At 50.3% G+C, this 14,125-nt stretch overlaps 5 protein-coding genes across 5 annotated transcripts; 4 read left to right on the top strand and 1 right to left on the bottom strand.

Annotated features, from left to right (window-relative positions):
• Positions 1-82: 82 nt before the first annotated feature.
• On the top strand, positions 83-564 carry VFPPC_17522 (hypothetical protein; the record flags this gene model as incomplete). Its single annotated transcript, XM_022429222.1, has 2 exons — positions 83-369; positions 441-564. 2 exons carry the CDS (start codon positions 83-85, stop codon positions 562-564), a joined length of 411 nt encoding a protein of 136 aa, XP_022285751.1.
• A 4,336-nt stretch (positions 565-4,900) lies between these two features.
• VFPPC_13439 (hypothetical protein) lies at positions 4,901-5,332 on the top strand (the record flags this gene model as incomplete). Its single annotated transcript, XM_018291216.1, has 1 exon — positions 4,901-5,332. One exon carries the CDS (start codon positions 4,901-4,903, stop codon positions 5,330-5,332), a length of 432 nt encoding a protein of 143 aa, XP_018147411.1.
• Positions 5,333-6,504: 1,172 nt separating this feature from the next.
• VFPPC_13438 (transmembrane alpha-helix domain-containing protein) lies at positions 6,505-6,928 on the top strand (the record flags this gene model as incomplete). Its single annotated transcript, XM_018291215.1, has 2 exons — positions 6,505-6,528; positions 6,578-6,928. The coding sequence occupies 2 exons, from the start codon at positions 6,505-6,507 to the stop codon at positions 6,926-6,928; spliced, it is 375 nt and encodes a 124-aa protein (XP_018147410.1).
• A 548-nt stretch (positions 6,929-7,476) lies between these two features.
• Positions 7,477-7,814, top strand: VFPPC_13437 (ribosomal protein MRP10, mitochondrial; the record flags this gene model as incomplete). Its single annotated transcript, XM_018291214.1, has 2 exons — positions 7,477-7,588; positions 7,648-7,814. 2 exons carry the CDS (start codon positions 7,477-7,479, stop codon positions 7,812-7,814), a joined length of 279 nt encoding a protein of 92 aa, XP_018147409.1.
• Positions 7,815-8,968: 1,154 nt separating this feature from the next.
• On the bottom strand, positions 8,969-12,123 carry VFPPC_03265 (Rho guanyl nucleotide exchange factor; the record flags this gene model as incomplete). Its single annotated transcript, XM_018282785.1, has 3 exons — positions 8,969-10,443; positions 10,508-10,679; positions 10,753-12,123. The coding sequence occupies 3 exons, from the start codon at positions 12,121-12,123 to the stop codon at positions 8,969-8,971; spliced, it is 3,018 nt and encodes a 1,005-aa protein (XP_018147408.1).
• Positions 12,124-14,125: the final 2,002 nt, after the last annotated feature.

The following is a 14,125-nucleotide window of genomic DNA, read 5'->3' as shown; positions in this document are numbered from 1 at the left end:
GACTCATAAAGACGCGGTGCACCAAGACGTCGCGCATACATCGTCGCCACCAAAAACCCAATCTTACACAACCTCGTCCACAATGACGCCTAAACAAGAATCAACATACTACCTCGTTCCCAACCATCTTGGTCTGGATCCTTCCGCGCGGGAGGCCGACTTCAACTCACACTCATGGGTACAACCGATTGTCATCGAAGATGAAGATTTAATGTTTGGAGGGAAATCACTGAGTGCATGGTATGAGGAGGACCGTCGACGTTTGAGCAGCGGGAGCGATGATGGAAGAACCGAGCACAGCCAAGAAGAAGAACGAAGAGGTCGAGAGCGCGTCAGGAGACACCACAAGAGCTCTAAGAGCCACCGCAAGTGAATCACAACATTGGACGCCTCTTTTTCTTCTCCGTCACCTACATTGAGCTGAGAGCTTGATCTGGCAGATGTTGCAACACGCACTTGCTGGCATGTGCCAGCGACCAACACCATCGACAACTCAACTACTCAGCCTCAAAGACCGGCGCGCTTATACAACTACATCATCGCAACACCGCACAAAGACGATAGACTGCTGATACCCACTACGCAAATTCATGACAGGAACCCATCCACCAATACAATCATAAGAGACTCCCATTTATAGAGAAAGGAGCATGCGCACTCACTGGGCATTTTAGCGGCCCCCTTTTTTTTTTTCTTTTTTTCTTTAACTTCAAATTACTTTCACTTTAGCACTGTATATTGCATTGTTGGCTAGGGAGGCTGTTTGGGATACAAATTTGTCAAGGAGGGTTTTTCAATCGCATGTTGTTGGTCGGCTAGGATAGCTGACACTGAATGGCAGGAATACCATAAGATTACCGTTTTACTCGTTTTTCTCTCGCCCATAATGTGACTGTCATCTCACGTAATTTGCTTCCCTGATTGCGAACTGCAGTGCGCAAGTAACCGACATACACACTCGGAGCAATTTCAACAACATCGTGTCACCGCTTGTTGACCCGTATAACGCGTCCGATAACCATCTGCGTCGCATTCCTCACATCATCGAGATCAGCGCCGACTATCCACCAACAATTGGTATCACAACATGAATGTCATCGAGATCAACCACCACATACCATTCCCAACCTCTCCCATCATTCCAGCATTTTTCACTTTTTTTCTTTCGTCTCCAGGAATGACTTACCGATCCACTAGCCGCCACGTGGAAATTTCCTCTGACTCCCGTACCCCGAAGCCAAGCACCCCCGATCGCCGACTCCCGAGTCAAACCACCCGACTGCACAACTACTCAATAGAGTTTTGCATATTGCGGGGGGATTTTACTTGACAGCACATAACAGCAGACAAGACGAGTGGGATTCCGTCGCCGCCCACCCCCACTGCTTCCAGAACAAATTTGGGTGGCTGGCCGCTTTCGGGGTTGCCGGACATTCTTACTCGCGTGGTTGTTTCGGATGAATGGGCGGTGGAAAGGGGTTTGTGACGCGATGGATGCATTTGGATCGTGTCGGTGGTCGGATGGTGGTCTGTGGTCTGTGGTCTGTGAGTGTCTGAGCGTCAATGGGCATGGACTATATTTGGGTTGGTGTTGGTGCTTTGGATGACGTTATTTAACTGTATTGAGGTGTCATTCATGTAAGTGCAGCCTCAGCCAAAATAATCACCACAAGGATACTTCTTATTTTTGGCAATTCCCGCCATTGTACCATATCCCATTTCCCAAACCGTACCGTGCTAAATTAATACAAACCTGGATATACTTACCGCAACAGCATCAAATCCATCAAATCCTACTCCAACACACGAAACGCCAGCCTCCGTATCCTAACCCGATCCCGAATATCCCCAAACCGCCTCTCATACCTCCCCGCCAAATCCTCCCACGTAACACCCCTAAAATCATATACATGCTCTTCCAAAACCTCCCGCATCTTCGTCTTTTGCTCTGCCGTCGGTGCCACAACCCACGCGAGACACAGCGCGGGTGGTAATCGCGCCGTACCAAGGGGTTTGAAATGGTCCAACCGCTCTGTAGCCTTTATAATCTCTGAAACTAAACTCATCGCCTGTTTCACAAGCGTAGTATCCGTGGGATCGAGAATCTGCAACGTCTTGTTGAGGACTAGGGACATGGATAAGAGCTCCGAGTTGCCTGTCTCGGCGAGGATATACTGCAGAGCTAGGGATTGGTCGGGCACTACTTGCGTTGCGCAGGATAGTTGGTTCGCAATGGTTATGAGGCGCGGAGACTCGAGAAGCATGTCTTGGTATGTGGTTGCTATTTCTTTGTGGTAGAGCTCTGGGTCGTGTAGTTGTGAGGGCAGTGGGATGAGATTCTCCCAGCGAAGGGTGTAGAATTCGGTGGTGAATCCTGCAGGGTCGGTTGCAATGGGGCCGAATCGGCGTTTTCGTCGGTCTATTAGCTGTTGGGGTATCTTTATGCTGGGATCCATGATGCATTCGCCAATCTGTAAGTGTTAGTATTTGCCTGTGATGGCGTGTAATGACTAAACGTACGACGAGAGCCCACGCCGCAGAGACTCCTTGCTTGTGGAATTCGCTTTTCAGCGGTCTATCAGGCATCTTGCTCAACAGAGAGAGCAGTCCGCGTATGTGAATCTCATATTCGCCCCGTTGACTGCCCAGCAGATTCTACCACGATATCAGCATTAGCATCACAAGACGCGCACAAGACACTCACATGAGATAAACACAGTATGCCAATAGAAAAAATAGCATCCATACAGTCCGTCGTATCCTCTGCAGAAGAAACACTGCTCCTCAAACTCCGTAACGCCTTCCCATAATGCGTAAACGCCTGAACCGTCGGCGCCCCCGTATAAAAAGTCTTCGCACTGCTCGTCAACACCTTTGTAGACGCGATCAACGCTTCATTCTTGCCCATCCTCTTCGGAATCTCCTCGAAGAACTGCCCAAACGACAAGATACTGTGCCCCGCATCCGCAACTTTGAGGATCGACGCAAACGAGCTCGTCGTACGAGTTACGTCATTGCTCGGCGGTCGTGATACTCGTATCGCCTTGTCGTCTGGACTCCATGAATCGCGCTTGAATGGGCCGGCAGTTGCGTTTGACGATGTTGAGTAGCGGAACTTGTACCGCTTTTGGCCGGCGCCGACGCATGTAAGTCCGAGTCTTTCGCATCTAGAGCACTTTGGTTGCTTTTCGTCGCACTACAATTCCAGTGTATCAGCGCTACGACTACTTTTAACTAGATAGTCTATTAAACTCTTTGATTTTGGAAATGTATACCTTTTTCTTGCGCGCCCGGCATACGTCACAACTCCGGCCAGTTGGCACCCCCGGCATCGCTGGTGGTTATGGCAGTCAAGGCCAAGAGCATGACAGCTCTGCAATTAGAATGCTGCTGGTCACTGATGAATTGTCGGGCAGTTGCCGAAGTCTCATGCGCCGAATGCGAGTATAACGGGTGTGCCAAGAGTCGCAATGTAGACTTTGACGGAGTCAATTGGGACATCGTCGGCGTGGAAGCTGACGGACTGTGGATGCGGCCCAACATTCTTCCTGAATGACGTGTGTTGTAGGATATGGACTAGACAGGCTGCTGACTGCTCGATCTGATCATGATCGGCGGTCTAAGTTTAGACATTTTGCTAAGTTTAGCCTGAAGCCGAGCGAACCCACATGCATAATGGCAAGGACCCTAGTCAGACCATCGTCAATTGGGTTTGTCTATGAACGACCAAAAGGGAAGGCTTCGAGGAAGATGTGGGGAAAGATTGAAATGAATAACTCTGCACACGCTGGTGCCACGCGGATATAAACTCAATATATCGTAGTCCAGGGCCAGAAACTGACAATGTACGGAGTACATGTTGTGCCGTTTGCTGGTAGAATAGGCCAGGGACTGTTCTCACTATAGCTTCGTGAGACCAATCATGAGATATTAAACCCGGCTCTGTTGTCTGTCACTGTGATCGACCTCTGCAGCAGTATCGCATTTTGGTAGCTAGTTGGCATTTGGTTTCACATGGAAACAGTGTAAACTCGCTTCCCATGTTCCTCAGTCGAGTCTCAAGCCTTCAGGCGAGAATTCGGTTTTAGATCTTCCGGTTCGGCTGCTGCTTACTCAGTTTTGTATGTTATTCATAGATGTAACAACGGCACAATCCATCTGGCATAGACATTATATGCCAGTTTTGCTATTCGGAGCAGTTTAAGGCCGAGCAAATGAGATTTACAGGGCAGAAGAAGTTCCATTCATGGAAAAATTTCCGATCCAACCCGCATATCCTACGCATTGAGAGGCACACCATTGCGCCAACGAGATGTGCCTACTTGAGAAACTCTTCGAGTAGCCCATACTCGTCATTAACATTGCAAGTCCCCTCCACGTGCCACCTTTTGGCCAGGCTTCCACCAAATGGTCTTCCGCGTTGTCATGGTATCTGACCAGGCTCGGATGCTCGACGGGCTGAAGTCAAACTCAACTAGTGAACGCTTGGTCCCAAATGCTCCCTCTAGGAAATATATCGAGCCTCAGGTGTACAGTACACAGCCTGGGCATCCATCACACTATAGTCATAGCTTGCATTAGTTGCAACATTCTTGCCGCCATGAAGCGCAAGAGTGCATCGCTTCAAAGCCACCAAATTTAGTCAGTGAAGCTTCACCCAGCAAGCATTAGACTTAACAAGCTTAGATATAAACCACATAATTACACTTCACCATAATGCAGCCACAAACCTACGAGCTCAGTCACCAAGCAATGCTTGCAGTTCAGATATAAACGCCAACTATCCCCTCGAACTGGGACACGCTTTCCTCTATCCTGACTTTGCTCCCTTTCTACTCCCACGAACACACAGTTACTCTTGTCACAAAAACAAAAAAAAAACTAACACTTATATCACAAAATGCGATTCAACAACGCCCTCGTCATGGCTGCCTTCATCGCCGTCGGCAGCACGTGTCCCATCTCGGTCCACAACGGTCCCCCTCAGATTCCTCCCCATGGCGTGCCAGACCGCAGCCATATGCGCCGCCCTCAGAAGGAACCCCGTCACGAGGCGAACAGCTTCAGCGAGACAAGGGCACAACCGGACACTATCCAGTCCGCCGTTCCAACAGCAACGTCTGAGCCCAAGCCCGAAGGCGAGCCCGAGAAAAGGGGAAAAGATGACCACGAGTTCGCACGACCAGATGCTACGAAAAAGCCGCGCAAGGGTGAACGCCAAGGCCGTTCCCTGGGGCTACCCGATCAGTTACCCCTCGGCTCTGCGTCCAAGGTGGCTGCGAAGAACATCGTTGTGCAAGAGTCGACCGAGCGTGGTGACAATATGAATTAAGAACCCCAGAACAGCACTTGAATCGACGTGGTACAGTGTCATATGGCTTATGGAACTAAGAACGTAGATGAGTTCGAGGCATCTCTCGTTGATCCTGCTGTAGGGACGTCTGTCGCGGCGAATTTCCTCCGCATGAATGGAAAGACAACATTTCAAGGCTGGGTGGGCGAACGTACTGATGCTTTAGGAACAACTGAAACTATGGAATATTTGAGGGGTATTCGTGTTGCCATGCGTCGTTTGCTCTGTTGTTCTTTGTATGGGTGCTTGGATGGTCCTGTCTTCTGGCGTACATACATTGTGGTGTTTGTATAGCCAATATAGCCGTTGGAAATTATGGTAGGCCATCTAGTGGATTTAGTTTCGACCACATCACCCACTGTTTACATAGAGTACTCCTTGCTGCTCATTCATATTGTCTAGGTTGGTCATAATACAAGTTCGAACAACGACGCTGCCTTGTCCAGAGTCTCGTCCACTCCTCATTGGTGTATGGATATCCTGCTCCCCTTGAAAGTAGCGCGTAGTTTGACATAAATTTTGACGCATTCTCTGCACACATAGCTGAATTTAAACTTCACGATATTCCCTACTTATACACGAGTGCCTCGGAGACCTACTATTAGTAGATCTCACAGGCCATTCCGGCATGTACAAGCATAAACAGAGCTAGCCCAGCCAATTCGGTCTTCGTACCCGTTCAGCCACTAATAAGGTTTGAGATTTAGCGCCGAGATCTACTTACATGCCGGTCTTGGCGTTGTCAACAATAACCCAATCTAGATCCACGATGATCAAGCAATCTACAGCGAAATCACCTTGATTCTTCATCAGTGTATCGCTTGGTATTATACACATACATCTACTAGCAAGTTTTGATCATTTACCCATGTTTACCAATTCCATACCATGCGTTATCACCATGTCAAACACAATAGTTAATGACGCCAAGAACAAGTCCTCACATCTTGTGGACCTCGACGTCATCAAGTCACATCAGCGTCTCGGCACACCTAGTAAACATCCGGATCGTGATACATTACACATTGACTCCCAAATACAAAGGAGATGCCGTCCATTCCATCCCAGCTGTATCCCATATCCACGCGCAAACTCACCAACTCCAACTTCTCCCCATACGGCACCGCAAACGCAGCCACAACATCCCAACAATGATCATCCCAATCCCAGAAAGAGTACGTCGCACATCCCCCCTCAATACATCCAGCCACCTGACAAACCCAGTCAATATTCGACCGCGCCTCCGCTGGCACCGCCGGTTCAGGCATCGCCGCCGGGGGGCTTGCCGCCAAAAACTCAGGCGGATCCGACCAGAGCACCAAGTTCATCATTGGATTCTGCGTCGCGATTCCCTGTACTCTCATCATTGTCGGATTTTACTTCTTCTTTCGGCGGCGCAAGAATAAGAAAGCTGGCAAGAGTGGGAAGAATAAGAACGCCAAATCCAAGAATAGCGCATGGGGGAGAAGGAATAAAGAGGGTGGTTTTTTCGGGAAGTTGTCTGGGAAGTTGAGGCCTACTGAGCCGCCGGCGGCGTATAAGCGTGAGAAAGAACTGCTGCCGAGTTCATTGTAGGGTTCACTTGGGCATTTCGTGACGAACTTCTAATTTGCTATCAAGGAAGCTGGTCAGGGATGGCTGGGTAACATTTTCTTGACAGACTGGCGTCCTTTTTTTGCGTTGTTCTTCTAATAGAAATTAGCGATACGTATACATAGTGGAAGTAAGATAATCACCTGCCAGTCATCTCAGATGATGTCTACAGGTTCCAATTCTGTGAATGACCTCAACCAAGGCAAGCATCAACCACAGCCAAGAATGCAGTTTACAGCACAATACAACAGTAATAAATCACAACCACAAAGCCGCAACATTTGACAAATAACTACACCATCCAGAATTTCCAATAAATCCCTCATTTCGAATTCTCATTCCAAAAACAAATCCCAGACCTCCAATCCCAACACCAAGACCCATCACGTGACACCTCTACCAGGCAGCCACGTGACCACGATCCTCAAATCTTGAGAGCTCATCAACACCAAAAGCTCCAAAGTCAACTATCAACGCCAACCGCTCAACAATCTCCATCCCACCCCATCCGCCATCCAAAATCAGTCACCATGTCCGGCGGCCACAAACCCATCCGCCTACCGCCCCTCAAAACCCTCCGCGTCCACAACCCCAAGCGAACGCCCGAAAACCCCTGCATCGCAATAATGTCCAGCGTCCTCGGTACGTCCTCAATTCTTCCCGCCATTCCAATTCCACGGCACCAATCTAACTAGTCACAGCATGCTGGGCATCAGCGGGTTACAACGCCGCCGGGTGCGCTGCCATCGAGACCCAACTCCGCAAATGTATGGACGGTCCGCCGCCGCCTCCTGCGCCTACAAATACGATCAATTACCACCTTTCGAGGATGCAGAAGTATGTGACGAGTCCGAGGAAGCAAAAGTGATGGCAGGGCTGGAGGTGACGAGCTTGTTGTGAGTGGGGTTTCCTACGGGGGATGAAAGAGTTAAGCGACAAAATCTTTTGTGTATGTGCTTGGTCCCACGTGGGACTTTTGCATTGTTTGGCGTTTTCAAGTTGGCTTTTTTGTAGTATATGGCTAGGAAAGGGGATATTAAGGCTTTGATGGCCTTTGTACGAGTATAGCAGCCACCATGAAGATTATGGAACCGATAGATGTAGATTATGGATCATAACAGGTTCACATACATTCACGATCAGCTCATTGACCACAATTCTTTGTCACAGACAGAAACAAGCAGTGAGTAAGTCAGTATCTATTGAAGTTGAGACCAAAATTCTCCCTCGATCCCATCCTCCAAGTCTACTATGCACAGAAGGCCCAACTGTTTCTGTCCCTCCTTGCCATCGTCTATCCAGCTTTGCAGCCGCCGATAAAATCCAACTCAGTTTCCACAGAGTTTCAAGATAAGAAGAAAATACACAATCCCAAAAGAGTGTGTGGCCATATATCATTCTGACCGGAAAGAAAAGGAGTGAAACCCAGGATGCGCCAGCCTCCAATTGCCTGGCTCCGCGAACCTCCCAGTAGCGCCTGTAAATCATGTTCGTAAAATTGCCAAAAATGATGAAAAGATGGTGTCATGCTACAGCCTTGCGGTATTGTCTCTACAGAATGCCAAATGCCGTGGGTTCAACAAATGCGAATACACGCCATCATCATCATGAGACAGACACCTCGTCCGCTTCACAACCAAGTTGAGAATGTGTCGCTGATAAGCAACGGCCTACAGCAATCCGTACAGTAAAAATGAGGGAACAACAAAGGGAGACAGGATGAATGATCCAGGGTACACATCATGCCTCATCAAGCTGACAGCTCCCATCAGGTCGAATCTCTGTGGACATACAAGTCGCTGCAATGCCGTGTCTATATGATGAATTTACTGTTAAAAAAAAACGAGGAAAAGAAATGGGCAGTCAACCCCTGCGTTCGGCTGATTGTTCAAAGAAATCGGATGGGTTCCATTCGTGAATGATGCGAAAACCAGCATGCGCCTAAACGCCTTGTGCGATAAATGCTGTAGGTAACTTCGTAAATGAGCCACAAGGCTTGGAAACGGCACTTCAGAAAGTAGCCTATTGACCGTCTCCAACACAGAAGAGTTCTATCTCTCCTACGCCGCCAGAATACATGTTTCGGACACCCTCACGCCATTCCATAAAGGCAATTTGAATGTCGTCATCGCTTTGGATGGTGACGAAGTCGCCGTCTTCATCACGGTACCGTAGCTTCAGCAGACCTTTGCCGATACTGCTCGTCATAAATCGCGCGAGTTTAGCATCAATTCGGTCGATCAGAGATTGGTAGGTAATGTTGAATGCGACAACGAGCGTCACGTAATTTCCGCTGTCACAGTTCACTCTGACTTTCAATTGTGTCGGCATAGGTAAATCTGGGCTAGCCATCGGGTTGCTAGTTGGAGGCAACGTTCCCGTGCCAATAGATGGAGACACATTCCGCGAGTTCGCTGTGGCAGAGTCGACTCGCAGCCCGTTGCCTCCCGTAGGTGTGTTCCCGCGCTGGTAAGTAGGTTGTGAAGGGAAATGCGTCATAGTACCACCAAGACTTCCCGAGTGTTGATGCATTCGTTCACGTTGCAACCCAGGGCTCTGTGTGCTGGTTCGTATTGGCAAATCGTTACGAGGGGAGCCTGTTTGCGACCTCGGGATGTTGCCATCGTGGGCCGGATGTAAATGCTGGGGGATGCCAGGCACAGCCGGAACGTTGCCTTGACTCGGTTGGCGCTGCCGGGGAATACCTCCAACGTTCACATCTGGAGTGCTGTAAGATCTACTTCGCTGCTGCTGAGCTGCGGTCTGACTGTGAGTGGCCATTGCCGGCAGAGAGGGCCCTCGCGCGTTTCTGGCACTCATACCTATTGGATTTGGCGATGATCCGTCCCTTGATGGGGCGCGCGGCATATTAGGAGGGGCATAACGCGGGTCGTCCCAGACGGCCTGTGGTGTACCAGCTTTGGGAGGGAACTGATAGGCAGGGCCAGGGAAGATGCCGCTTGTGGTGCTGGTACGAGAAGATGCCGGAGACTCGGCCACCGGAGAGAAATAGCTGTCTCCGCCTCTAGAGCCGGGAGAGGGGGCACCACTGCCTTGTGTTTGTAGACTGAGGGGGGCCGGTGGCATAGGCAGCGGGAAACGCGGAGGGGGAGCTCTGGCAATGCCTGCAAGGGATTGCGTGCTCTCTCCTGTGGCAGAACGTTGTCTTAGACTGGAACTTGACGAAGTACGAGGTACGGCGGCGCCCATTGATGCAGGCATCGGAAATTGTGCTGGAGCTGTTGCCGGTCCATAATCTTCATCGTCATCTTCGTCCTGTTGTAGGTAGGGATTTTCGAGGCCGCCTGCGTGGTCCCTTGTCCATGCAAAGTCATTATTGATAGACTCCTGGCTGGTGGACAGTCGCGGTGCGTTTTCCTTTCTTTGCGTCTCTAGTCCTACAGCCCACTTTCTCATTGTCTCCTCATTAAGGAACTTGATGGTGAAATTCTCGACGCCAGGGTCACCCTTCCACCAGATCTGAACGCTGTGCGAGCCTATGGAGTGATTCAACGTTAGCGCAATCAGGCAACGATAATCGACTGGATTTTCTAGACTCACCCGGCTTCGAAAGGGACACGATATCAGTCACGTTAGTCATGAAAATCCTGCCCTTCAGCTGGAGCTTTGCGTTCCTGTTCCTAATCCTGGGACCTGTTGATCGTGTCTTGTCCTTCTTGCCAGATGCTTCCTTGCAGCATAGTAAGATACACTCGAAAAGATAGATTTCGTACTGCATCAATCATGGTCAGTATTTCCGGATCAAACAGACATATTGCGGCTTTAGCAAGCAGCGTGGTACGTACATCCTTCTCTTGTTCACTCTTGCCAGTGATCACACCATAGACACCGTGGAGGAGCAGCTTGCCGAATGATTCCACCTTATGGGACTTCCAGTCATCTACTCGGGTAATCAGTTCTTCTAGAGCCTCATCTAGGAGATCACGGTTCACCGCTTCGTTGGCCTTTTGTAAGACCCGTTCTGCAGCATCACATCCAGTGTTTAGGTCATCTTTGACCTCCACATCTTCGGATTTTTTGGCCAAATCCTTCAGTAGCAATGGGTATTTCACCAGTCGCTGCATGGGTTTCAGTAGAAAGCCGTCTAAAGTATTGAAATCTGCGGCAACGGGATGGTCCGACTGTTGAATCTTCTCAAAGACCTGATTGGCAATTTGGGCGGCCTTGCGCTGGTTGGCAATAAATGGCTGGTAGATATCGAAGGCATCCTCGTAGAAACAAAACGGGGCACCCCATCGCTGGACGGCCTTGGGCAAGGAATTTGTCGTTTCAACCCGAATAAGAAATCGTCGCTGGAAATCGAGGATCGCGTTAATGTTGAGGAAAATTTGGTGCACAACGTCACCAGGGATGAGACCCTTTTGCTCCAATGTCTTTTTCAGGTCGTGCAGGTTTTCCAAGTCTTGGACATATTTTCGCTCAGTATCAACGAGTTCTTTTACGATATGATCCCTGTACGTCATTTGTGAGCCCCCTGTTGAAATCACAGCTTCGTCCTCGGGGTAAGGCTGAAGCTGAAGCAACAGGCCACGTTGGTCTGCTAGATCGAGCACATAGTTGACGACTTGTGTAACCTTGACGAAGCCACTGGTGTCATTCCCCATCAAATCAGTAATCACAAAACTTTGAGCTGGGGGGACCTGCAGTTCCTTCATGCAAGCTTGCACAAACTTGAAAATAGCAATCTTGGACTTCTTGGCTTCTGACGCATTTGGATCGTCTACCCTGAGAGGCTCCGTGGGCTGTAGCGAGTTGTAGATTGTGAGGAGGGGATACCCGGAGCGAAACAAGTTCCATAGAGGGTCGACGGGATCGGTTGGATCAAGCTGATCCAAGTATTGTGCGAAGTCGGGTACCTGACTTAATCGTTGTTTGAGTGATACACAAATTTGATACAGAGATCTCGAGGCATCGGCTTTTTGGTTGATGATGTTGGCAGTGGCCATGACGTTTGCGCCATTCTGGCCTGGCACTGCGGTTGCAGCGCTGCTCAGGGAAGTCAAGGACGTGGATGAGCCAGCATAAGCCGTCGAACCTGACAGCTGGCTACCGCGTGGTGCGCTACTCATGTTGTTTTGCTGAAGGACGCTGACGCCGCTCTGGTTGGAGTGGAAGACCGGAGCGGTGTTGTTTCGAAGGAGAGGGGCATGGGCCATGTCCAGCTACTCCATGCGTTCAGGAGGGATAAAGGCCGCCGGGGAGGGAAAGCGAAGGAGTGAACAATGGAGGGCCACAATGTTTGTCGTCGATCGAGGGAGGAGGGGTTGGGCGTCGCAGTCGTAGTCGCAGCGGAATGCGGGCTTGTGGAGGATGATCGTATGTTCGTCAACGAGGGGTGTTGTCTGTCTTTGTTTGTCAGGCCCTCCCTTCTGGCACGGAGTGGTCTCAGACTTGTGCTGTCGGTCGCGTCATTCAACAAACAATGGTCGGGTGAGGCGGTTCAAAAGAAGGTGGGAAATGCAGTCGTCCGTCGTCTGCTTGGCCACGAAGCACTATTATGTCTTCTTTTTCGTTTTTGGCCCTTTGGGTGTCCAGATCGACCAACACTGGTGGTGGAAGTGTTGGTGGTGATGTCGGATGGGGTTGGCTATCGTATGGAGGGGAAGTTGACTCCTATCTCTCAGCTCCCGTCGTTGGACGACTCGCGGCACGCAGCGAAGTGGCAAAAATTGTCCAACAGACGAGCCGAGACAAATCGAGCCAGCTTTGTCGGGAACAGGCGAAAGACAAGGCCAATTCAATTCCGTGTCGAGGGTGAGGGCGAGGGCTGGCTGAGCTGAGAATGCTGCAGGCGACGATGCAGACACAGTCTTATTAGTTTGGGGGTGGACAGACAGCTCAGTTAAGGCTATCGAATCGAGGTCGAGGCTGGTAGAGCCAGATCTTTTCTCCCCTATCAGTGCACAGATGCTCAACCAGACTGGACCAGACTTGACTGCTCGAGACTGGAGACTGGAGACTGGAGGGCGAGAGACGAGCCTAGTTCCAGCACATTCGTCCGCACTGTTTCGTTGCAGGACGGTGTGCTCTGGTGGTGGGTGGGTGGCTCACTTCCAGCTTTGCTCGAAGTGGAACACGTGGGTCGGTGGAATCGAAACGGAGAATGGGACTAAGGACTGGGTACCGCTGGTATTCCGTATTACTTCTTCAAGGATTTGTCGAGGTGTCCTGGTAGAGCCCAATGCACCCATCCTAGAAGATAGCGTACATACAGTATGAGCCCACAAATTCGCAGAGGCTTTCTCTTTGTTCCTGCTTCGATTCAAGGCAAGATTTGTGTTTGCAGTACGAAGAAGTATTGTGGACAGACGAGGCGATGTGAGGAACATTGAAAGTGAGGCAGCCCAAGTCTAGAAACTTCCAGGTTTCTAAACCAGGCGAGCAACATTGAACGCCAGCAGATTTTTACAGGCACACCAGGCACGAGCACAACAGCAACTAGAAGCCAGGAGAAGGAAACAAAGGACATCGATACTTCGGGAAGCACGACTTGGGGACGCCGCAAGTCCCAAGTCTATTCTGGTGTCAACCACTTGAGCAGAGAGTCAAGTCAGAGACGCATGAACCAGCGCACGGCGACTGCAGGCGGCCCATGCCATTGATGGATGGGAAAGTGGGCGCATGTGCGGTCTGGTGGCTGTGGACAAGGGGGTCTGGTCTATGTCAGGATGTGTGGTCTGGTCTGGTCTGGTCTGGTCTGGTCTGGTGGTTTATCGCACAGGGAACCCTCTGTAACTTCCCAGACCAGGTGGAGAGAATTGACCTTAGAATGGGTTGGATGGAGGCCAAGATTCTGTCTGGCCGGGTAAAAACAGTTGGGCTGCGAATTTGTGTTTAATCACTTGCCCGGCAGTCGAGATGTCATGTATCGCCATCGTAACCAGAAACAGTCCGGCCTGCGTGTTGTGCTGCAGGCAAAAAGGAGAAGGCCATCATCGGCTCTTCGAACCACCATCCACCATCTGTCTCCAATGCAAATGCAAAACCGATTCACTGCCGCTCGCCACCAGGGCTGAAAGCGTCTGGTCTGGTCAGGTCTGGTCCGCTTGCCCTGAGTTCTGCACCTGCTCTCGGGTCAATGCCAACAATCAATGAATGGAAGGGAAGGTTGAAGCCTTTGGTTCGAAGTTGGGTTCGAAGAGAGTTGGGCTGCGCTAA

This window comes from Pochonia chlamydosporia, chromosome 2 (genome assembly GCF_001653235.2).
Source record: "Pochonia chlamydosporia 170 chromosome 2, whole genome shotgun sequence".
NCBI classification, from domain to species: Eukaryota; Fungi; Ascomycota; class Sordariomycetes; order Hypocreales; family Clavicipitaceae; genus Pochonia; species Pochonia chlamydosporia.
This window is presented reverse-complemented; position numbering and strand designations above follow the sequence as displayed.